This window comes from Bos indicus, chromosome 29 (genome assembly GCF_029378745.1).
Source record: "Bos indicus isolate NIAB-ARS_2022 breed Sahiwal x Tharparkar chromosome 29, NIAB-ARS_B.indTharparkar_mat_pri_1.0, whole genome shotgun sequence".
Classification (NCBI taxonomy): Eukaryota; Metazoa; Chordata; class Mammalia; order Artiodactyla; family Bovidae; genus Bos; species Bos indicus.
Window position 1 is genome coordinate 2,144,107 of NC_091788.1, and position 24,133 is coordinate 2,168,239.

General features: G+C 43.9%; 1 protein-coding gene across 3 annotated transcripts in view; it reads right to left on the reverse strand.

Annotated features, from left to right (window-relative positions):
- FAT3 (FAT atypical cadherin 3) overlaps nucleotides 1–24,133 on the reverse strand; it is an 801,654-nt gene that overhangs the window by 89,527 nt on the left and 687,994 nt on the right. For all 3 annotated transcript variants that reach the window (XM_070782590.1, XM_070782589.1, XM_070782588.1), the window contains exons 11-13: nucleotides 18,767–18,963; nucleotides 17,622–17,775; nucleotides 15,195–15,428 (exon numbers count right to left, since the gene is read on the reverse strand). In XM_070782590.1, coding sequence (XP_070638691.1) covers nucleotides 15,195–15,428; nucleotides 17,622–17,775; nucleotides 18,767–18,963 — 585 coding nt within the window. The remainder of the gene's footprint in view (nucleotides 1–15,194; nucleotides 15,429–17,621; nucleotides 17,776–18,766; nucleotides 18,964–24,133) is intronic.

A 24,133-nucleotide genomic window follows, 5' to 3' on the forward strand; every position in this document is an offset into this window, starting at 1 on the left:
GCCCTGCCTGTTTGTTTATTTTTAAAGGCTCACACGGGGATTCTGATACGGATCCAGAGCTGACAGCCAGTTTGTCTTGCTTTTATGCATTATTTTATCTCTGCTGCTGGATCCTGGATTTGGGACGGGGTGGTCCCTAAGGCCCTCATCAACTGAAAGCATCCTATTTTCTTGGGCACATCACACTGTTCTCCTGTGTGACTGGCCAAAATGTTTGTTGGGGTTTTTCTATAACATCTTATGGAAAAGCCTGAATGGGCTTTTTGACCAACCCAATATTGTCTCCGATGGAACTGGAGAGGGGAATTTCCAGCCTCTGAGATTCAAGGCAGCCCAGGCCGTATGTATGAGAAGCCCTGAGGAAGGAATCCACCTATGTTCTAGACATGACATTAGGGAATTCAGCTAGAAAGTCATAGTTCTCTCACTGGGAAAGGAAATGGCAGCCCACTCCAGTAGTCTTGCCTGGAAAATCCCATGACAGAGGCGCCTGGAGGGCTATAGTCCATGGGGTCACAGAACAGTCGGGCAGCATGGAAGCGCCTGAGCACGTCTTACTTCTTCCCACCCGGTCAGCTCAGCAGACCTGCACTAAGCGCATCCTGGGCAGCGGGGTCCTGGCCCCTGCTGGGCCACAGAGGTGGAGAGGCCGGCACATCAGCCCCCTTGGAGCTCACGGTCTGGAGAGAACACAAGGAGCTCATAGCTCGTTTTTCCAGGGAGGAAGAGGAATTCAGAGAGGCGGGGAGACTTGTTTAAGGCTAGAGAGTTAGCAAGGATTGGAACTGGGATACTTAATCTGGTCTCATCCCAAAGCTACTGTGTGATGTCAGTTTTCAGTGTGCCGGGACACGTGACCCAGAGACGATGGGGCGTCACAGACTGAGATGTTGCCGGATGTCCTGCGGAAGATGTGCTGATGCTGCTGGTGGGTAGAGAGGTCAGGGAGCGATTTACGGGCTGGGAGTCATTTACTCAGGACTACTACTCATCTCACAGATGCTTGAGAGGGGCCACCATGCCTCTTTGAACCGCACTTTCTCCATCTGCTGGCAGGAAGGTCAAGGTCTGTTAGAGCTGTAGCAAGACATCAGGTGTGAGGGTTTGGGGCTCTGCAGACCAAGGCTAAGATTATCTGTTTTGATATCTGTACGACAGACTAAGGCTTTTGCCCACAAAGTGCTCCCGAGAATGGCTCATGTCTCTGTCTTTAGGGGCAATTATTTAGCTTTTACAAACATTTTAATAGTCTCTCAGCTGCCTTCAAAGATTTAAGACTTCAGAAAATAACAGAGCTTTGGGGAAGGAAAAAAACATATTACATCATTTGACTTGTATAGCTTAGAGGTAATAATTTCTAAGGTGTTAAGGAAAGACATAGAATATACAATACTTAAGAGCAGGCAGGTTGACATCAGACTTGAATCCTTCTCATAACATCTTTAGGAACATGTATATTTATATGGATATATGTATAACTGAGAAGCTTCCCAGATGGCTCAGGGATAAAGAATCCACCTGCCAGCAAGGAGACATGGGTTTGATCCCTGGGTCGGGAAGATCCTCTGGAGAAGGAAATGGCAACCCACTCCAGTATTCTTGCCTGGAGAATCCCATGGACAGAGGAGCCTGGTGGGCTACAGTCCATGGGGTCACAAAGAGTCAGACACAATTGAATGACTGAATACACATGTATAACTAAACCACTTTGCTGCACACCTGAAATTAACACAACATTGTAAATCAACTATATTTCAATAAAAATTTTTTAAATAAATATACAATTCTCACTTCTGTCAGAAAAACTGATGATTGTATTAAAAGCTATTAAAATAGAAAACAAAACAACTCCAGTATTTTCTGGTAGAAATTACTAGAGAATAGAAAAGCACTTTGTACTGAGGTGTCAGGGGACCCTTCTTTTAGATCCAGCTTTGCCACTAAAGAAGTCATCTTGGGTAAGTCTCTTTATCTTTGAGCCCCAGCTTCCTTCTCAGAGAAAAAAGGGTTTGACTGGATCTAGCCTTCCACGCATAGCACCCCAAGATTTGCAGGGGCTGTGACTCACAAGGGGACTGGGCCAGGTGCCCCACGGGGGAGGCGTGGATCCCTGAGAACAGCCGCAAAGAGCAGCCAGCAGCTGTTACGCCATCTCTCCCGCAGTCTGTGTCACTGCGGCTGCGCGCAGTCTGGCTGAGCCGCTCCGTCTGGAGGGAAGGCCCTGTGCGGACTCAGCAATCCACGTGCAGGGGCCCGTTTTCCTTCAGCATAAAGCCCTTGGAAGAGAATGGCCATGGGAGAATCCTTAGGGGTATGTGGGTAGAATTCAGAAGGCCCGTGAACTTGCACTAGTCTGTTAGCTCTGTATTGCTCCATGCCAAACAAGCCCAGAACTTACCGGCTTAAGCAATAAATATCAAGCATCCTATGGTTTCCATGGGGCAGGAATAGCTTAGCTGGCTGGCTGTGGCTCAAGGCTTCTCACGAGGCATCAGTCAAGCTGCTGGGCTGGGCTGTGGTTTCATGCGAAGGCCCCAGAGGAGGCTGCGTTCTCTCGAGTTCACTCGTGCAGTTGTCGGCAGGCCTCAGGCCCTTGAGCTGTAGGCCGCTCACAGACCTGCCTTCCCATGTCCTAGCTCTCTCCCCAGGGGAGTGATCCAAGCCAGAGTTAGAGGGCCTGCTCTGCCCTGAACTGTGTCCGTCTCAGATAGACCCAGGACCTGGGGCTCCTGGCTGCAGTGCTGCAAAGCTTCTACCTGGACACACCTCTGTTTGAGTTAATAATACAAAGAAACTATATGCAACTAAAAATAACTGTGTGCGTGTGTAATTGGGGCAAATTCTGGACCAAAAAGATTCAAAAAGACAAAAAACAAACAAAACAAACAAGAACAACCCAATTGCCATTTCTGAGAAGCTGGGAGCAGGCGTGTAAGAGGGTGCTGTGCCTGCTCCCTGGACTCAGCACCACAAAGGGGTGGGCAAGCTACGCAAGCCACCCATCTGGCCCAACCCCTGGACACACCCCTTCCCTCACTCCATGTAATGCACCACTCCCCAACCGTTTTGGCCCCAGGGACGGGTTTCGTGGAAGCCAATTTTCCATGGATGGGGTGGGGGATGGTTCAAATGGGGTCATGTTAGCAATGAGAGTGATGGGGAGCAACAGATGAAGCTTCAGCCAGCTCACCCGCTGCTCACCTTCTGCTGTGACCCCGTTCCTAACAGGCCACAGACTGGTACCCATCCTCAGTCTGGGGGTTTGAGGACCCCAATATAAGGAGAAGTGATGCTCACCCCTCCTCGGGAAGCAAGCAAGGGAGGATATTGGATATTGCTTGTTTTTGTTCCCTCTTGCAGTCGGCACAGGAGCCCTAGTAAAATTTTGCCTGAATTTCTTGTTTGGCTTCTAGTCAACTTCCTCCAGGGAGAGCCAAGAATCCTAGTTGGTATCACCCCCACCCGTAAATCCATATGTTGAAGAGTCAACCCCCTATGTGACTGCATTTAGAGCTAGGGCTCTTGAGGCATTACGGTTAAAGAAGTCATAGGGTAGGGTCCTAACCCAAGAAGACTGGTGGTCCAGAAGAAGAGGGGGCAAAGGGTGCTCTTTTCCTCCCTGCACACACCAAGGAAAGGTCACGGGAGCGCCCGGTGAGAAGGCGGCCGCCTGCAGGCCGGGAACCGACTGTGCTGGCACCCTGAGCTGACATCCAGCCTCCAGAACCGAGAAAGTGAATTTCTGCTGGGTAAGCCACTCAGTCTGTGGTATTTTGTTATGGCAGCCCGAGCAGACTAAAACAGAGAGCATGACCAAGAGGGAAGGAACAGTCTTTCTGTAACCTGATCTCAGGAGGGATACCAGCCATCGCTTCTACCATATGCTATTCATCAGAAGTGAGCCAGGAGACTTTCCTGGTGGTCCAGTGGTTAAGACTCTGTGCTTCCAATGCAGGGGGTGTGGGCTCAATATCTAGCTGGGGAACTAAGAAACCAAATGTCGAATGGCTTGGCTAAAAGAAAAAAAAATTATTTAAAAAGATTTTAAAAATATTTAAAAAAGGTGAGTCTGGAGTCAGTTTAAGTCCATTCAACTTTCTTTTTTTAATATAAATTTATTTTATTTATTTTTAATTTAAATTTATTTATTTAATTGGAGGCTAATTACTTTACAATATTGTTTTGGTTTTGCCATACATCAACAAGAATCCACCACGGGTGTACACGTGTTCCCCATCGTGAACCCCCCTCCCACCTCCCTCCCCATACCATCCCTCTGGGTCATCTCAGTGCACCAGCCCCAAGCATCCTGTATCCTGCATCAAACCTGGATTGGCGATTTGTTTCTTATATGATATTATACATGTTTCAATGCCATTCTCCCAATCATCCCTCTCCCTCTCCCACAGAGTCCAAAAGAATGTTCTATACATCTGTGTCTCTTTTGCTGTCTCACATACAGGGTTATCATTACCATCTTTCTAAATTCTATATGTGTTAGTATACTGTATTGGTGTTTTTCTTTCTGGCTTACTTCACTCTGTATAATAGGCTCCAGTTTCATCCACCTCATTAGAACTGATTCAAATGTATTATTTAACCTAGATGTCCATCATCAGCAGATGAATGGATAAGAAAGCTGTGGTACATATACACAATGGAGTATTACTCATCCATTCAACTTTCAAGGAGAGACATGGGACTACCAAGAGGTGGGGGGTCATAGAGGGTCATCCTTAGAAGCTGCCTACAACACTGGGAATAATTTACATCTTTACTTTGATTAACCTCTAACTGGACTTAGCATCACATTCAATTGTAAATGCAGACAACCAATCATGGCACCCCACTCCAGTACTCTTGCCTGGCAAATCCCATGGACGGAGGAGCCTGGTAGGCTGCAGTCCATGGGGTTGCTAAGAGTCGGACACGACAGAGCGACTTCCCTTTCACTTTTCACTTTCATGCATTGGAGAAGGAAATGGCAGCCCACTCCAGTGTTCTTGCCTGGAGAATCCCAGGGACGGGGGAGCCTGGTGGGCTGCCGTCTATGGGGTCGCACAGAGTCGGATATGACTGAAGTGACTTAGCAGCAGTAGCAGCAGTCACTACAGGATGAGAAGCACCTGCGATCTGGTAACCAATCACTGCTATTTTCATGCTGTTTTACAGTTGTGGCACATATCCCTGTTTACCACCACTCCAAAATATCAAAATTATGAGATCTACCGTGTTAGATCGTATTTAATCTACTAAAGCAGACATTCATTTTACTACACACTAAGACCAAAAAATACCTGGACGCACCATTTTCATTTCTGACCTTTTGCATTTTACTTTATGAAGTGTAAAACATTATTCTGAGAAACAATCTGTAGGTGTCACCAAACTGTCAAAGTATTGGTGGCATAAAATGTTTAGGAATCCTTAAGCAAGTGGCTCTGCAAGTATGGTCCTGGGAACAGCAGCATTAACTTGCCCTGGGAATTACTCTGACACACAGATGATCAAACCTCCTCCCAGATCCAATAAGAAATGCTGGGGGTGGGGCTAGTAATCCCCAGGTTAACAGGCCCTCTAGATGACTGGTGCGCTCTGCAGGCTGAGACCCACTGGTCTAGAGTCTTTCATTCAGAGTTTGCATTTCCAATAAGCTCCCTGATGAAATTAGTCTGGGGACCACTTTTTGAGAGCAGTGCTCTTGACTAAAACATAAACCATCTTGACTATTAGCTGGATATCTGTTAACCAAGTCTCCTTTGGTGCCACTAACTAGTCTATTGTTCATGACAAGTTAACCCTTCAGAGTTTATTCATATGTTAACTAGAACAATAACAAAAAATATCTGCCAACTTTCAGAAGTTGCTGTGAGAACTGGAAATAATCTATCTGCAGTACTTGGCACGGTGCCTGGAATGTAATGGAAGCTCAAAAAAGCAAATGTCATTAGTCACATTATGTTTATTACCATTTAAAATTCTTACCAAACCCCAGCTTTGCCTAGCAGGGTTTAACAGTAGGAGAGAAGAGGTATGCGAGCAGTTCCACAAAAGGAAAATCTCGAGATGCTGCTGGAGACCCAGCTGCAAAGAGGGCTGGGTTGGCAAAGCAAGCATTCCTCCTGTGTTCCTAACACTACAGAAGAGTGAACAGTCTGAGGGAGAGCAGTGACTGGCCCAAGGTCACACAGCCTGCATAGTGCAGGGCACGAATCACCCAAGGCTTCCCCCCGCCCACACGGCCTCTTGACCTCTGGTCATGAGATGTGCCCCTTCAGGACACTGGGGGGATATGCAGGGTCCAGAGGAGTCAAGGGTTGCTGGCTTGGCTGGGGTATGATGTCACCAAGAAGCTTCCCAAGCTTCTCCTTGGGAAGTCCTAAAACAGAAAAATGACCATCCACCTGCACACCTCCATTGGGGGGTTCATGGGCACACCTAACCTCCTTCACAGACTCCACACCCTGGCCCTTCTCTCCCACACAGCCAGGTGAAAAAGAGGTGCTTCAGAGTTTACCTGTTTGGTCAGGTGTAACATTTTTCTTTTGCTTTTGGGGTGGGCCCGGTGCAAAGGTAAGCTAAGCCCTTCCAAGAGTACATGCTGAGTGAATACTTGTTTTCCTCCATGAGACTAAAAGGTGGTGATGAAAGACTTCAAATCAAACCCCATTACGGGGACTTCCATGAGACCAGAATGGCGATGAGGGAATACTGAAGATCTAACTTCATCTCAGGGACTGAAACTTTAGCCACCACACTGATGGTAAGGGAGAGCTCCAAATGGAGACAAATGTTTCTGACTCTGACAGACAGGGTGGCATGCACGACCCTCCCTCAGACTTCGTGACAGCATAGGAGACAGCCAGCCTGGAGCGCTGGGCTGACGTGCATCTCCGCCAGCCTCCCAGCGCTTCGCGGTGCACTTCACTCGTCTCTTAGCTGTTCCTCCTGAGTCTTCTCATGGTTCTAACAAGTGAGGGACACACGGTGAGGACATGTCAGAAGAGGCGAGAGACGGCGGGAGAGATTTAAAGCGGCCTGGGGAGGAAGACCTCCCTTTAATAGCTCTCAGCAGTTACTTTTGTGAACATTCCTCTCGGGTAAACAAGTTCCTGCTCCTTCATGGAGCACAACATACTCAGATCTGATGATGCTCTCAGACACTGGGCCAGCCTTTTTGTCTGACAAGATCTGTGCTCTGGAAAACCAAGTTCATTCCAGCTTTTGTCCCATGAGAGCCCATGTTGGGTCAGGATGCCATCTGTCTCCCTCATGAAATATGCAGAAAATGAATCCCCAACAAGAACTGCAAGCTTACATCACTACAGTGAATGGCAGTGCAAAATTAAGGACGTTGAGGGCTGCTGGAAAACAAACTCTTGGGTAAAAATGGAAAAGTTCTGTCAAGAGATACGTTTTCTCTGTTTCTTTCCTATTCTCTACTAATAAGAGGATCTATTGATGTTAGAGGGAAAGGCATCATTGTGGAAAGCTCTGAGAGAAAACTTCTATCTTTTCTATTCATGAAATTCACTCTATTGGTTGGGTCTGTTCACTTCTGTAACCCCGTACCTACAGAGCCCTCAGTGGGGGAAGAACTTTTCTTCCCCATTTTTCAGTGACTCCAAACTAACTCCCTGTGCTCGCCTCAGAGTGCCCAGCCTGGCTGCCGCCATGTTAGTCTCTTTAGTTGACAGACTCTCTTATCACATGGAGATGTCTGAAGGCAGATGTGTGCCTCCCAACTGAGTTTTCCTCAGCCTCTCCCTCTTAGTTTCTTTTTCTTCCTTTGAAAGTCAGTCTTTTTTCTTTCTGCTTCTCCCCTTCCTTTCACGTCGAGGATTAAGTGGTTGTGGGCTCTCCTTGTTGCTGAGGCTCACCCTCCCTAACCACAAGATGAACGCCATCTTTTCCCACTCCTTTGAAATGTGATGGGGCAGTTTCTCTTTCCTGCTTTCATTACAGTAGCAGAGACATGAGTGCTCACCAAATACCTGTGGCCTCTCCTATACCTCCCAGCATCATCTGACTAGTTCTAGTCAATGGATAGTGACAAAGTGACGTGAGTCTCTCCTAGGCTGAGGCAGCAAAGAGCTGACATGCCTTCTTCATCCCTCTCTTCTTTTGCTGCAGTGACCTTGTGAAGCAAAGGTCACAAAGGTGGTACTGACCCAATGGAGGGACCAGATTTCCACATCGCTGAATGGACTTGCACTGACCTGCTCCCCACAGGAGCAAGGATTAAACTTTTGCTGCACTAAGCCACTGAGATTTTTGAAAAGTTACCTCAGTCTAGTCAAGGCTATCTTAGCTAATACAATCCTCCTCTTTTGCTACCAGATCTTTCCCCTCTTCTTGCCCCAACATCAAGCCCCAACCCTTAATACCTGACTTGAATGCAAATACCATTTTGTGAATATTTTCTGAGTTGTCCCACTTGAAAATTCACTGCTCATGTTTTCATGTCTCCACAGAGACCTGAGCTAGCATTTCACATGTGTCTGACTAATCCTTAAAAAATCCCTACTTTTACAGATGAAGTGACTCTGTTATAACATTGATCTCATTGTCTTTGATTGTTCATTTGTGCTTGTTTCTCTGAATGTTCATTTCTGTTTTTCTGTTTCCCATAATGGAAGCCCCTTGACAGCAAAGCCTTCCTACTCTGTCATGATTAGCAAACTTATCTTCACTCCTGAAGGACTGTAATTTAATTCCCAATGTGTCTCCAATTTTTTATCTTTTTTACACGAGGTCCTGCTTCAGGCCACCTAGGCTATCTCTGTCCACCTTGTACCTGAATTTGAGTTCTTGCCTGGCCTGTCCCTTGTGCCTTCAGTCCAGTCAGTTGCCAAAACTGGCAAATTTAACATGTAAAATCTCTCTCTCATCTGCTTCTTCCTTTTAAATCCCAACCTATCACTTGAATTTTGGTCTTTGTGGTCTTTCTCAATGATCTCCTAGAAGCTTTCTTCACATCCACGTTAGGGGCTTCCATCAGATCAGCAGTTCCCAAACCCAGAACTGATGACTTTCTTTTGTCTATGTATGCAGTGGTTCTTTTCCATCTTTTGGTTTAAGCACAATTCCTGGCCTTTGTGAACCCCCACAATGGGGCCCAGATCTCACTGTCTCATCTCACTGTCCAGCTTTCTGTCCTGGACCATGTGATGCTCTTCCAACTATTTAGTTGGGTCTAAAGAGATGGGAATACCAGACCACCTTACCTGCCCCCTGAGAAGCCTGTAGGCAGGACAAGAAGCAACAGTTAGAACCAGACATGGAACAACAGACTGGTTCAAAATGGGGAAAGGAATACATCAAAGCTGTATATTATCACCCTGCTTATTTAAGTTATATGCAGAATACATAATGTGAAATGTCAGGCTGGATGAAGCTCAAGCTAGAATCAAGATTGCCGGGAGAAATATCAATAACCTCAGATATATAGATGAAACCACCCTAATGGCAGAAAGCAAAGAGGAACTAAAGAGTTTATTGATGAAGGTGAAAGAGGAGAATGTAAAAGCTCCCTTAGAACTCAACATTCAAAAAACTAAGATCATGGCATCCAGTCTCATCACTTCTTGGCAAATAGAAGGGGAAACAATGGAAACAGTGACAGACTTTATTTTCTTGGGCTCCAGAATCATTGTGAACGGTGACTGCAGCCATGAAAGAGGTTTGCTCCTTGGAAGAAAAGTTATGACAAACCTAGACGTTTTCAATACTAAAAAGCAGAGACATCACTTTGTAGACAAAGGCCCATATAGTCAAACAAAGGTTTTTTCAGTAGTCATGTATGGCTATGAGAGCTGGACATAAAGAAGATTGAGCACTGAAGAATTGATGGTTTTGAATTGGGGTGCTGTAGAAAATTCTTAAGGGCCCTGTGGACAGCAAGGAGATCAAACTAGTCAATTCAAAAGGAAATCATCCCTGAATACTCATTGGAAGAACAGATGCTAAAGCTGAAACTCCAATACTTTGGTCACTTGATGTAAAGAGTCAACTCATTGGAAAAGATCCTGATGCTGGGAAAGACTGAGGGCAGGAGGAGAAGGGGCAACAGAGGATGAGATGGTTTGTTGGCATTACAGACTCAATGGACATGAGTTTAAGCAAACTCAGGGAGACTGTGAAGACAGGGGAGCCTGGAATGTTACAGTCCATGGAGTCACAACTAAGCGACTCAACAAAAACAGCACGTTCCCGACTTTGCAAATTTATCCTCCTGGTTCCTGTCTTCCTGAAGGCCTTCCTCCCTCTGCCTATTGAATCTCATTCATTCTGGATTCTGGAAGTTCTTCCTTTTATGCCAGGTTTGTGTGTTCCAGATTTATGCCCTTCACTACTGCATAGACCCTGGGCCTGTCACTGCATATTCCTCGTATAGTTCCTTCTATAATAGCTGCTATGTACCTACTCATTAAATATCAGCTATATTGAATGGAAAATAATTTTAATGTGTGTTACAAGCTTCCAAGTTTCTCCAAAATCCATGACAACAGGTCTAAACTGTATAGGAAATATTTTACAGGAAAGGAGTGAACATGTTCATTAGAACATTTTGTTGCTTTATGTCCCTGATGCATAAGAGGAAAAATATGTCCTCTTGAATCTCAAACATCTGGACATTGGCCTCTCAATAAATCATGGGCTCTGACACATTTTCCAGTGCAAGTTTACATTTGATTTTCATGTCACTTTGCCTAAAATGGTCACAGATTTTAGCTCTGATTTTTATCACTGCATATTTCCTTTGTTAGTTTAAAAAACCCTCAATACTGAGAACCTGGACACCTAACCTTGCCTTAAGAGGTAGAGTAAATAGCAAAATATGAACCCCAAAGAGGTGGTGCAACAAAAAGTCTCCTAATGTTTACTGAAAGGATTAAATTTTTATAAATATTAGGTCATAAAGTCACTTCATTAGTTCATGGGGTGGAGGATGTTTCCATTTTATAGGAAAATGAAGAATTTAATGCTAAAATCTAGATAGTTGCCATGCTATTGCTTAGAACTCATAAAATGGGTGCTAAAGTAGTCTTGTCTTCCTGTTTTTATTTTTATTTTTTTCCTGATCTAGGCAGAAAAAGTTGGCTTAAAGCTCAACATTCAGAAAACGAAGATCATGGCATCCGGTCCCATCACTTCATGGGCAATAGATGGGGAAACAGTGGAAACAGTGTCAGACTTTATTTTTCTGGGCTCCAAAATCACTGCAGATGGTGACTGCAGCCATGAAATTAAAAGACGCTTACTCCTTGGAAGGAAAGTTATGACCTACCTAGATAGCATATTCAAAAGCAGAGACATTACTTTGCCAACAAAGGTTCATCTAGTCAAGGCTATGGTTTTTCCAGTGGTCATGTATGGATGTGAGAGTTGGACTGTGAAGAAGGCTGAGTGCCAAAGAATTGATGCGTTTGAACTGTGGTGTTGGAGAAGACTCTTGAGAGTCCCTTGGACTGCAAGGAGATCCAACCAGTGCATTCTGAAGGAGATCAGCCCTGGGATTTCTTTGGAAGGAATGATGCTAAAGCTGAAACTCCAGTACTTTGGCCACCTCATGCGAAGTGTTGACTCATTGGAAAAGACTCTGATGCTGGGAGGGATTGGGGGCAGGAGGAGAAGGGGATGACAGAGGATGAGATGGCTGGATGGGATCACTGACTCGATGGACATGTATCTCAGTGAACTCCAGGAGTTGGTGATGGACAGGGAGGCCTGGCGTGCTGCGATTCATGGGGTCACAAAGAGTCGGACACGACTGAGTGACTGATCTCATCTGATCTGATCTGAGGCAGTTACTCTAACATTAGCATTGGTTCATTACGAATAATGAATTTGGCATAGCAAAGAGTTGTTTGGCTAAAAATAATGATATAGATACATATATATATATATTATATATATAATATATATATATATGCTAATTAGAAAACCAGGATACAAAAGGTTAGCAAGAGATTGTAAGAATTTTGAATTTATGAAGTAATGGAATCGGACTTCAGGTTAATATATCTTTGTCTTTTTTTCTGCAATTTATTGTGGTTTAGTATATGCTGTAGCCAAATACTGATGAAATCGTTTGTAACTTTAGGCAAAGGAATATGCTTGACAAAAGAAGTTTCATGAACCAAATAGCCCTGTCATTTATACAAATGGAGACAATGTTCTTCACTAGGATCAAAAACCAATTAGACAACTTGGATGGATCTCAAGGGAATGATGCTGAGTGAAAAAGGACATTTGGAAAAGGTTACAAGCTGCACCATTCCATTTAAATAACATTTTTGAAATAACTAAATTATAGATATGGAGATTAGTGGTTGCCAGGGATTAGAGACTGGGAAGGAAGTGTGGGGAGAAGGTGGGTGTTGTTATGAAGGGGCAGCGAGTAGATGAATGGGGTGGTGGTTACATGAAGCTACACAGGTGATAAAACTGCACAGAACTACATACACACACACACACATGCACACACACACACACACACACCTGTGCCAAAATCTAAGTGTACTATAGTTACACAAGATGGTATCACTGGGAGAAAAGATTGTGTGAAAGGTACATGCCACCTCCTGTACATTTTTTTGGCAAATTCCTGTGAACTTATGATTATTTCAAAGTTAAAAGTTCTTAAACATCAGAATTTCCTTGTCACTTTAGAGAAGGGGCCTATGCAGGTCAGGCGGAAACCTAAGTGAGATGGCTGGGAAGGTGAGAACTGGCTGATGGCAGCTTCCAGCCATGGTGTGACTATGTGCCTGGAATTGCTGAGTCTTCTGAGTGCTGTTTTTAGAAAATGCCAGAAATTGAAAATTCAAATAAATATCTCTTGACTTTTATTGACAATTAATACAAACTGTTTGGAACACTCTATATAAAGTCAGACTAAAGACACTGGATGGCTGGATTCAGTAGGGTTGGATTCAGTCTTAATGACAGGAGCAAACTCAGCTTTAGGCCAGAGGTTAGGTTTGGCCTCCAGATGATTCACCCAGCCCTGCCCACCCCAAACTGCTCATCTCAATGTGTGGCTCAGGCTCCTCTGTGCTGACTTACAGCAGACTGAGAAGTGGGGATCAGGCCACTGATAAAAATGGTATGAGCACCCCCCAGTCACTGATACCTGGATTCTGGAGAATATGGATTTGACTATGGTTCTCCCTGCAGGCTCTGAGCAAGACCTCCACCCCCACCTCCTGAGCATGGTGCCTAGAAACAGCAGGTGCTCAGTTTGCCTTTTTAGAGGAGCTCATTTGTTCCCCCCCAAGCTGTCTTAGTTTTTATTTTTAAAGCTAAATGAGATCTAAAAAAACTGAGAATATGACCTAGAATCTGGTATCCTATGCTAGAGTTTTCTGGAAGTGGATATAACGGCCTGATGAACACACAATTCGAATAGCACTCATAACCTCCATGTTGGTCTGAAGCCATGAATGTAAGCCTTCTGCTAATTGGTGCAAAGAGCAGAGAGAGGTGCTGATAGGTTATTCTGGATGTAGTGTTTGAAAGGCTTCATCATCTCTGCCCTTGCAAGAGTCCAGTCAACCCTTCTTCCCCACTGCCAACCGGGACAGCTGACTCGGCAGAATTGAGCAGCACAAAGCTAGCTGCCTGCCCTCTACCGCAATCACATCTGTCGTTGGATAACCTCCCACCTCCTGTCTGAAGCATAACGTACTGATCAGACTCTCTCCGTGTTAATTCTCTAGCAGACAGAGCACACCCAATTCCTTTAGGAAGGAGGTAAATAGAAAAACTCCAATTTTTAAAATTGAAATTCTAATTAAAAAAATTTTCAATCTTAAAATTTCATCTCTGGCCCAATTATACATTCTCAAAATTAAATTATTAATGATTCATCTGTACAATTTCTGTCCTCTTTTCTTCAAAAGCTTGCTGTCAAGAGTCCAGGGAATGTTTTCTAATCCTCCTTTAAAAAGCAGTATTTGCAAATAATTCATGATTATAGGTCAATAAAAGAGTCTTTTCCAGAATTCCCTGGTGGTCCAGGGTTTTGGACTCTGTGCTTTCACTGCTAAGGGCCTGGGTTCAATCCCTGTCAGAGAACTAAGATTCCATAAGCTGCATAGTGCAGCTGAAAAAAAAATCTTTTCCTATTTATTATGTTTTTTACCAAGCTTTACAATATGCAGATTTTTAAAGGGTTGGTTCTCAGCCTCAAAAATTATGCTAATAAGGTAAGAACAATAATTCATAGTATAGTCACTAATTTCTCTAAGGGGAAATATGCAGAGACCCTGGGCTCTACGTTTGTTTTCAACTAATTATCATGTATTTACTTTTCCATTAGTCCAATAATTTTTCTTTCAATTCAGAATTAAGCAATAAGACACTGAATTATATAAAGGCCTGTTTATCATAACAGACACACCCCGTCATTCCCCAGTCCTCTGATTTACAGCTCTTAAAATGCACAGCCAAGGGGCTGTCTGTATGCCCTTTTGTATTTAGACTCCATCATGCAGTCACCTCAATAACTTATGCATTCTCAGAAAGGCTACCTAGCAATTAACTCCAGTCTTTTCTAACTCACCATCTCATTATGTAAAGTGGATCTGAAGACAAACTTTATTAGCAACTTTCAATTCTAATTCCTTATTTCCCCCTGCCACTCCCACCCCTCCGAGTAATGTCAGTTTATGTGACCAAAATACTCTGGAAAATGGCAGTTAGAAAAAATCCACATTGGGCTGGCAGCACACTTAGTAATTGGTCTTTGCACTATGGGGCACCACCATAAATCGAGACTGTCATATTTCAGCTAAAGCGTGGGTTGCAATTCTTTATAGAAATAGAAACGAATTCTCCCCACCACACAACAGTTAACTATGTTTAAGAGGAATGAGTAAGTAGGAAAGCTATTGTTTTTCATTCTAAAGGTTAAAAAAAAAAAACCCCACAAACTCAAAACCCTTTGTTAAAAGTTAAAGGAATTTACAGTATCGCTTCTCTAAACCCTACAAAAAGGTAGGAAGATTTCTTGCAGATTTCTTTCACGTGTGTGAAGTACATCAGCCAAAGAGCCGAAATGTGGTTTACTGTACTTGTCCTGACGGGAAAGAGAAACCCAGGTTGGCTGATGGAGCTAGAGGACAGGCAGCACCTGAATGTGTGAAACGCACAGACAGGGAGGCCCCCCATTGGGGCGGCTGACTTACCAACATCCGGATCCACCGCTTGAACTCTGGTCAACAGAGCCTTGGTGGCCGTGTTCTCATAGACACAGGCATTATAGTGGTCAGAGGAAAACACCGGGGGGTTATCGTTCACGTCCTCCAGGGTCAGACGGAGGTCGGATTGGCAGAATCGGCCGCCCCCGTCGGTGGCCCTGGCAACGAGGCTGTACGCAGGGACCCTCTCCCGGTCCAATGGAGCCAAAGTTTTTAACTCACCTGTGAAAATAAATGGCCTGGCTTTTCAAAACTGTCTTTCTTCAAAGAGCAGAGAATCAATTACATACAGAACCCGAGTGTAGGAAGGACTGCTGATATTTGGCTCAAGAGCTTCATACTTTGAAAAATAGAGCAAGTTCAAATTTTTTAAGCATCAGGGAAAAATTTATGGGATTCTGGATGCAACAAGAAACCAACAGCATGACTTTCAAAGGAATTAATTCCACCGTGAAGTCTCTTGTGTCAGGGATTCCTTCTTTTGGCAGGATGGAGAAGCTCCACACCTCTTTAAACCTCGCAAGAACTGCTCAGTTCTCTGATGGTCAATCAGGTCAATGGTCTTTATACCCAGAAGGGTTAGTCTCTCTGCTTCCAGACACTTAATCTTTTTTTAACCCCGTCTTCTAGAGGAAAACAAACAGTCCAAACAGGCTGGCTCCAGCAGAAAGAGGTTACAAAGGAGTCCTATCGTGCCCGGCAAATCCCACTTGCTGGGAGAGTGGAGGGCCAGCAGTTGTTGGGGGGAGGTCCCAGTGGGGGATAACTGAGGAGCCCAGAGCAGACATGCAGGAAGGGCATTTCATAACCATGGAGGGATTATTACTTTAATCACTGGAATAGCTACACTGGTCCTGGGTGTCAGTCCCTGTGGGGATTTCATTGCTACTTAAATTTCAATGGATAATGGCAATGAGCACAATGACAGACCTGAATAAATGCCGTTTGGTGAAAAGTCAGACTCATGAAATATTATTATGTACTCTTAGTAAAATTAGCAGATATCACTGGGAGCACGTCATCAGTACTTACAAAGCTGTTCTTCCTACAGCTTCCTGAAGGCAAGCAGTTCTCAACTACAGGCTGGATCATTTCCCCCTCCTCAAAAACATCCAGGGAGTTTTCAGTTGGGCATTCAGGACCCTCCAAGATCTGACCTAAAGTTATCTTTCCCACTACTTTTCTGGCGAGTCATCCTGTGGCTCCTCTGACCACTGACAGGGCTGTACACGGCATTTCCTGGAGGTGCTGTGCTCTCTGCCCACGCCGCGCCCGGGGGCGGCAGTGACCTGCTTGAGCCCCTAGAATCCTGGCTCAGTTCAAACGCCGGTTCTTCTTTACAAGCTTCCTCTTCCCTCTCATCAGAACATTAGCTGCTTTTTCCTCTGTGCTCAGACATAACTCTCTTGATATCTCTCTCAGGCACTCATGTCATTCTGTCTTTCATAACTATTATTATTTCTGTTATTATTATTACTGACTCACTGCTCTGTCTTCTCCACTGGGTTACAGTATTGCTCAGAGATGCTTTGAGGGCTTCATGTCAGAGTCTATCGCAAATATTCCATAAAGTGTTTTTAGATCCAGTAGTTAATAAATGCTAGCTATTCAATAAAAAAGTGCCAGGCCTCTATATCCAAGTAGTATATTGTTATGCAACTAAGCCCTTCGCAGTAAGATATAGCTGACATGGGAGTAGGTTATTGAGAAACCAATACCTTCTGGAAACTCAGTAGTTAGTGATTATTCACTGCAACCAATACAATGCTGGAAATATGCAAACTTTTTAATCATTACACTTCAATTCAAAATTGTCACTGGATGGGCCAAACAGCACTGTAATAATTTACCTCCATAGAAAATGTCTTTTCCTTAAGCTTTGGCCCTCAATGCGAGCATCTGCCTTCAGTGTACATAACCTTTCACCTTATAAACTTTACCTTAACATGGAAGCAAATCTGAGGTCTCACAACTAAGCAGAAATGATGAATAAAAGCCAGACAAGTGTGTTAATAAGCATAGGAACCCAAAAAGGGTTTCAACAAGGTGAAACTGTCCTTGCTGTGCACTGCTGGCTGGTTTGCATGGAAACCTGCATTTATGATATAATTCTATATATACACTTAACAGGGCAGCTGCTTTAACTCATGGATATGAGAAAGAGGAGAAGCAAACAGACACATCTGATTCCCTGGTGCTACTACATGTAGGTAAAGTCAGGGCAAGTTTACAAGTCAAATGAGGTTTGTGTCTTGCAGACACAATGTGCCGCTAGCATTTCTTAAGAGTCCAAGATAACAGAGTGTCACATTAAGGCTCTTAGATACCAACTACCCCCTAGTGATAAGACCAAGTGAAAACTTAACTTCTCTTGTGGATTAACAATGTAATTTCAGAGAATAAATTTTGTCTTACCACTTTCTGGATCTAGAAAAAATTCATTGTTTCCAGGTCCATAGAGTGAGTATCGTATATCTCCATTGGGTCCAATGTCAGCATCCTTGGCATTGACCTTCAGGATGATTTTGTTTGATGGAATGTCTTCGGGAAGTAATGCTGTGTATGCAACCTGGGCAAAGGCAAAATCATTAGTATGTGTGGGGCGATTGCCATATTAGCCTTATAAATGATTTCTTTAAAAAGGCACTCGCATAATTTATCTTCAGTTACGTTTTTCCTTTACTGCAGAATCATCTTACACCATCCGATGAAACATAAAATATCTCTTGCCCTGCCTCTTGCATGCTCATTCATTCAACAAATGCTAATTGAGCTGCTACTATGGGGGAGGGGTACAATGTATTGAGATGCTAGGGGTACAATGCAGAAGAAAACAGACAAAAATCCCTGCCCCTGAGGAACTGTGATACGCATCAGATAATGATCGTATCAGATAGTGATCAAGCACCAGGAAGTCCTTGGGACCCTTCAACTTTAAAGAGCCACTACTAACATCTGGCATTAGTAAGATTTGCAAAAATTTTCTAAGCTAAAGAACACCAATATTGTCTCACAGTCCACATGTAAGGGAAAGGTAAATGAAGGGTCATTTAATTTGGTAAGAAAGAATAGAAAGTCAATAATTGACACCTTGCATTGGCTCTCATGCTCTGAACTATGGGGGAAATGACACTTCATGAGAAGCCTGGAGACCCAGCTTCATTACCAACATTGCTGCCAGCCAGCTGTATAAACTTAACACAACAAAAGTAATTCATACTTTTGAGTGGCCCATTTTTCTTTTATGAAATCAGTAGTTTAGATATGAAAAAAATCACAATATTCTTTATGATTCCTTAAAAAGCTTTTTAAGAGTCCTGATTTTATTTTTTGTTTGTATTTTTTAATGGGCGGAATTAGGTACTAATTGTGCTACCTATACTCCTTCCATGTTTATAGTATTTCATCCTCTTACATGCTTATATAAAATTGGACCGCACTAATTAAGGAGAAAGGAACAGAATGTAGCCAGGTTTTAAGGAGAAAAATGAAATGGGTTTTGACTTAATTTTAGAGAAGCAGAGTGAAAAGCAGCAATCCGACATGGCCACAGATCTCACCTGATCACACACAGGGCTATTGTCATTCACATCACTGACAGTCACTTCCACCATGGCCTGCGTGACAAAGAGCCCATCGGTGGCAGTAATATTGAGGAAGTAAATGTCTTGTTCTTCTCTATCCAGATGTCGCTTCACGTAGACCTTCCATTCGCTCTGCACCAGGCCCAGGGCAAACCTTCCTCGGGGGTTCCCTCCTGAAGTGAAAAGAGAGTTTCTGAAGATGAGCAATGAAAAGCTTTGATCTCCACCTACAGTGAGAGGCCTGTGCAAGGTCAACCAGGTGCCTCTCAAACTGCATCATTTACGAGACTGGAAAAAAACTGACACTTCCTTTTGATTCTCCTGCAACAAAGCATGATATTTATATGCTTGGCTTGTGTGGAAAGTAAAACAGTAACTTTCCAAGGGAAGAAAACGCACTTAGAGAAGCCGGAGATGATCTCTTGTTTAGCTCCCCTTAAGGACAATCAAATTCAAACTGTGAACAATCAATCTTCTTCTCAGATGATACAATTGTCTTTCCATTCCGTCTCAAGAGAGGATGTAATACACTATAGCTCTTGTTACCCAGACAATTTCATTAGCCGTTGATTATGCAATCAAGGAAAGGCAGTCAGCTCTATTAAGGGATGTGTTAATGAAGGCGTTATCATACCGCGGCTCTTCTTTTAAGGACTAAAATCTGGGGGAGAAAAGTTTGTGTGACAGAGGAAGACCCATTTGGAGTAAAGAGCCCCAATGAGGGGTTATTGAAGGAGGCGCTCAAAGATAAGCACTGCAATTAGATCAAATTTATCAGAGGGAAGCTGGTGAAAATGGAAGAAAAGGAGAAGAGTTGGAGCGGAACCACTTTTGATGCGGCTGAAACAATGAAAGTGGTCCCAGCAATATTCCTTTCCCACATCGCTGAGCTACATGGAGACAAAAGCAGCTTGGAAGAAGGAAGAAGAAAACCAGCTTGACCTTCCAAACGTGAAGAAGGAGATGACGTCACTTCAAGCATGGAGGAAGACTGGACGAGACGCCTGGCCTGAAGCCCAGACTCCAGGTAGAGCCTCACGGTTTCTTTGGTTTGGGGGCATTCAACACGTATTTGTCACCTGCTCAGGACCATGCGCTGTGCCACGAAGTGGGGCTACAGCAGTGAACAAAAGTGACAAAAATCCCTGCTTTTGTGCTGGAGTTCACTTTCTGGTGGGAAAGATTGACAATAAACAAATAAATAAGGAAAGCCTACTGCCTGTTGGCTGCTGCTGCACTGAAAAAGTGGAGCCATCTCACCTTCTTACAAAGAATCTTTAAAAGAGTGCGAGCTAAGAGTTAGTTGTGCCCGCCTCTTTGTGACCCCATGGACTACAGCCCACCAGGCTCCTCTGTTCATGGGATTCCCCAGGCAAGAATACTGGAGTGGGTTGCCATGTCCTCCTCCAGGGGATCTTCCTGACCCAAGAATCGAACCCTCGCCTCTTTGTGTCTCCTGTGCTGGCAGGCGGGTTCTTCATTACTAGTACCACCTGGGAAGCTCCAGCCTGGACGCAACTGTAACCAAGTAGGGTCCCACGAGGCCTTTCCAGAATAGACCCCACCCATGTCCTGTCCTCTGCCTGCTTTTGTTAAATTTGTTTTTTTATTGAAGGATAATTTGCTTTACAAAATTTTGTTGTTTTCTGTCAATCTCAACATGAATCAGCCATAGGTATACATATATCCCCTCCCTTTGGAACTTCCCTCCCATCTCCCGCCCCACTCCACCTCTCTAGGTTGATACAGAGCCTCTCTTTGAGCTTCCTGAGCCATATAGCGAATTCCCATTAGCTATCTATTTTACATATGGTAATGTAAGTTTCCATGTTACTCTTTCCATACATCTCACCCTCTCCTCCGGAGAAGGCAATGGCACCCCCCTCCAGTACTCTTGCCTGGAAAATCCCATGGACGGAGGAGCCTGGAAGGCTGCAGTCCATGGGATCGCTGAGGGTCGGACACAACTGAGTGACTTCACTTTCACTTTTCACTTTCATGCATTGGAGAAGGAAATGGCCACCCACTCCAGTGTTCTTGCTTGGAGAATCCCAGGGACGGGGGAGCCTGGTAGGCTGCCCTCTATGGGGTTGCACAGAGTTGGACATGACTGAATCGACTTAGCAGCAGCAGCAGCACCCTCTCCTCATGTCCATAAGTCTATTCTCTATGTCTGTTTCTCCATTCCTCTCCTTTAAATCTGCCTGCCTTTTCTCTGTAGCAGTACTTTAGTCAAAGAATAAATTTAATCTGAGAAGTGAGAAAATGCAGAAAGGAAAACAAGCAAGAAAAAATGATAATGCATTAGCCATTAAACAAGGTAAAGGACCTTTAGTTCCTCCTCGGAGGCTATAGATAACATTCTGAGCCATGTCCTTTGAGTTGTTTTGCAGATACTGCACCTCCCAGGTCAAAGAAGTTAACTATGCTACCCACAAGCACATCGACCCCAAACCAGTTGGAACCAGAAAGTTGATGATGCTGACTCGTCATCACCATCTCAACCAACTGGAAGAATGTCCACAAGCTGATCATACCCTGTGCCTTAAACACTATAAGGCTCCTCACTGCCCACTCCCCAGGATGGAACCCACAGTCTTGGGGGCATTAGCCCACTGTGGCCCCCTTTGCCTGGCAAAGCAATAAAGCTATTTCTTTCCATGTTACCCCAAACTGTTTTTGAGATTTAATATGGCACTGGTGCACAGTTCAGTTCAGTCCAGTCGCTCAGTCATATCCGACTCTTTGCGACCCCATGAACCGCAGCACGCCAGGCCTCTCTGTCCATCACCAACCCCTGGAGTCCACCCAAACCCATGGCCATTGAGTTGGTGATGCCAACCAACCACCTCATTCTCTGTCGTCCCCTTCTCCTCCTGCCCTCAATCCTTCCCAGCATCAGGATCTTTTCAAATGAGTCAGCTCTCCGCATCAGGTGGCCAAAGTATTGGAGTTTCAGCTTCAGCATAAGTCCTTCCAATGAATATTCAGGACTGATTTCCTTTAGGATGGACTGGTTTGATCTCCTTGCAGTCCAAGGGACTCTCAAGAGTCTTCTCCAACACCACAGTTCAAAAGCATCAATTCTTCAGTGCTCAGCTTTATTTATAGTCCAACTCTCACATCCATACATGACCACTGGAAAAACCATAGCCTTGACTGGATGGACCTTTGTTGACAAAGTAATGTCTCTGCTTTTCAATATGCTGTCTAGGTTGGTCATAACTTTCCTTCCAAGGAGTAAATGTCTTTTAATTTCATGGCTGCAATCACCATCTGCAGTGATTTTGGAGCCCAGAAAAATAAAGTCAGCCACTGTTTCCACTGTTTCCCCATCTATTTGCCATCAAGTGATGAGACCGGATGCCATGATCTTAGTTTTCTGAATGTTGAGCTTTAAGCCAACTTTTTTACCTCCCCTGTAACACTGGTGCACAGAGGCTGGATTTTGGCAATTTAACCATGGGCTAAATGAACCATAGTGGACAGACAATCCAGAGAAGCTGAGAGCTGCACATTTCTCCAGGGCAGTGATTCTCAACTGAGAGTGGCTAGTCCCATATCCCCGGGACATTTGTCAATGCCAAGAGACATCTCTGAATGTCCCATTAAGGGGGATGCCAATGGCCGGGGTACTGGAATCTACTGGGTAGGAGCCAGTGGTGCTGGTAACCATCCCACACTGCCACCTGCAGCAAGGAACGGCCGCCCACAGTACAGACTTATCCGACCCTCAAGGCCAATCTGCTGAGGTTGAGAAAAATGCTCTGGTGAGGCACGGGTTCTCCCTGGGATATCACTTTCCTCCACCACTGACTAGGATTCAATTAGGCTTCAGTGGAATATGATTTCAGCATGCACAAATGTAACCTCTCTATTAAACGCTTTCAGTGTAGGCCCACACTGCTCTTTTGTGAAATGAAATGATTAATGGTCCTTTGTTCATCTGTGGCAGCACAGCCAAGTTGTGTTACATCAAGAGCAAAAGTTAAATCTAATTAAAATCAGTTGGTGGTTGGCACGGCTAATAGTAACAGTAGCTTGAAGCTATTCTGTTCTCATTACTTTGGTAAAGTCGATGGGATGGTCCCTTAAACCATCCACTGAGAATTCAGAGACAACGTGTAAATAATTAAAGCTGAGTATTTAACTTTTCTTCCAAATAGAAAACTATCCCTCCAAATGCCTACAAAGCTTTTTGTCTGAAACTGAATGCAAATAAATCCAAGTGATCCTGTACTCACCTTTCTTTCCTCACCACAATCGCTCGTGTCTTTATTGCAGAAATATACATTTTAATGAAAACACACACACACACACACACAATGGAAGGTATCAGAAAAAGCATAAATGCATTAAGACTTTTAAACAGAAAACAGCCTCAAGAAAGCAGTTGCATAAAGAAGAGGAGTGTGCAGGGAGATGTGAGGGTCCTGAGCACAGGCACAGATGCTCTCCTGTGGGTCTTATTCTGCAGTGATTAATTAACTTTCTCACTAAAGTACTTAAGAAGATTTTGCGTCCTAAGGGCATTCTAATTAATTCATTTTTCACTTTGAATAATGTTGTTTTTCTAAAGGGAAGCCACCTGACTACAAGTATGGATGGATTCTTTGAAATTTTTTGGCACTCTGCTTATGTTCTGCCTTTGAATGGCACAACATCAAGATATTAGCTTTAGAACCCCCAAACAGGAAGACTGCTCCCACAACATCAACCTCTCCTCTTAGAAGTTGAAGGCCATCACCCCTGGAAAGCGAGCCCTGATCGGTGATACCCCATTTTCACTCTGACACGAGATGCTCAGAGCAATGGTGACATGTGTGTGTGTGTGCATTCTGTGTGACCTCACTTGTCTATCTTGGATTTCCTATTGAACTGCTATTTACTGTTTGGAAAGACAGAAAAGGAATCCAAAAAATTTGCCATGTCAGGACACATACCCTTTGACTTGGAGTTATAATTTAAGATTTTTCAGCCAAAAAAACCCCCCAAAAACGCCCTCTGATTTGTATGCGTGCATGCGTGTGTGTGTGTGTGTGCATGCATCTGAGTTTTTATTATCAGGAAAAACTTGTAAATAAAGCTATTTATTTTCTTACCATTACAAAAAGTAGGAAAAAGGAATATACTTAAAAATAAAGTCCTCTATGAAAGCACAAATGCATTAAGACCGTTAAACAGAAAACAACATTAAGAAAACAGCTCCATAAAGAAAAAGAAGAGTAGTGTGGAAGGGAAGTGTTGTTTTTTTTTTCCATTAAAATGTATATTTCTGCAGTAAAGACATGAGTGATAATGGTAAGGAAAGAAAGGTGAGTAAAGCATCACTTTGATTAATTT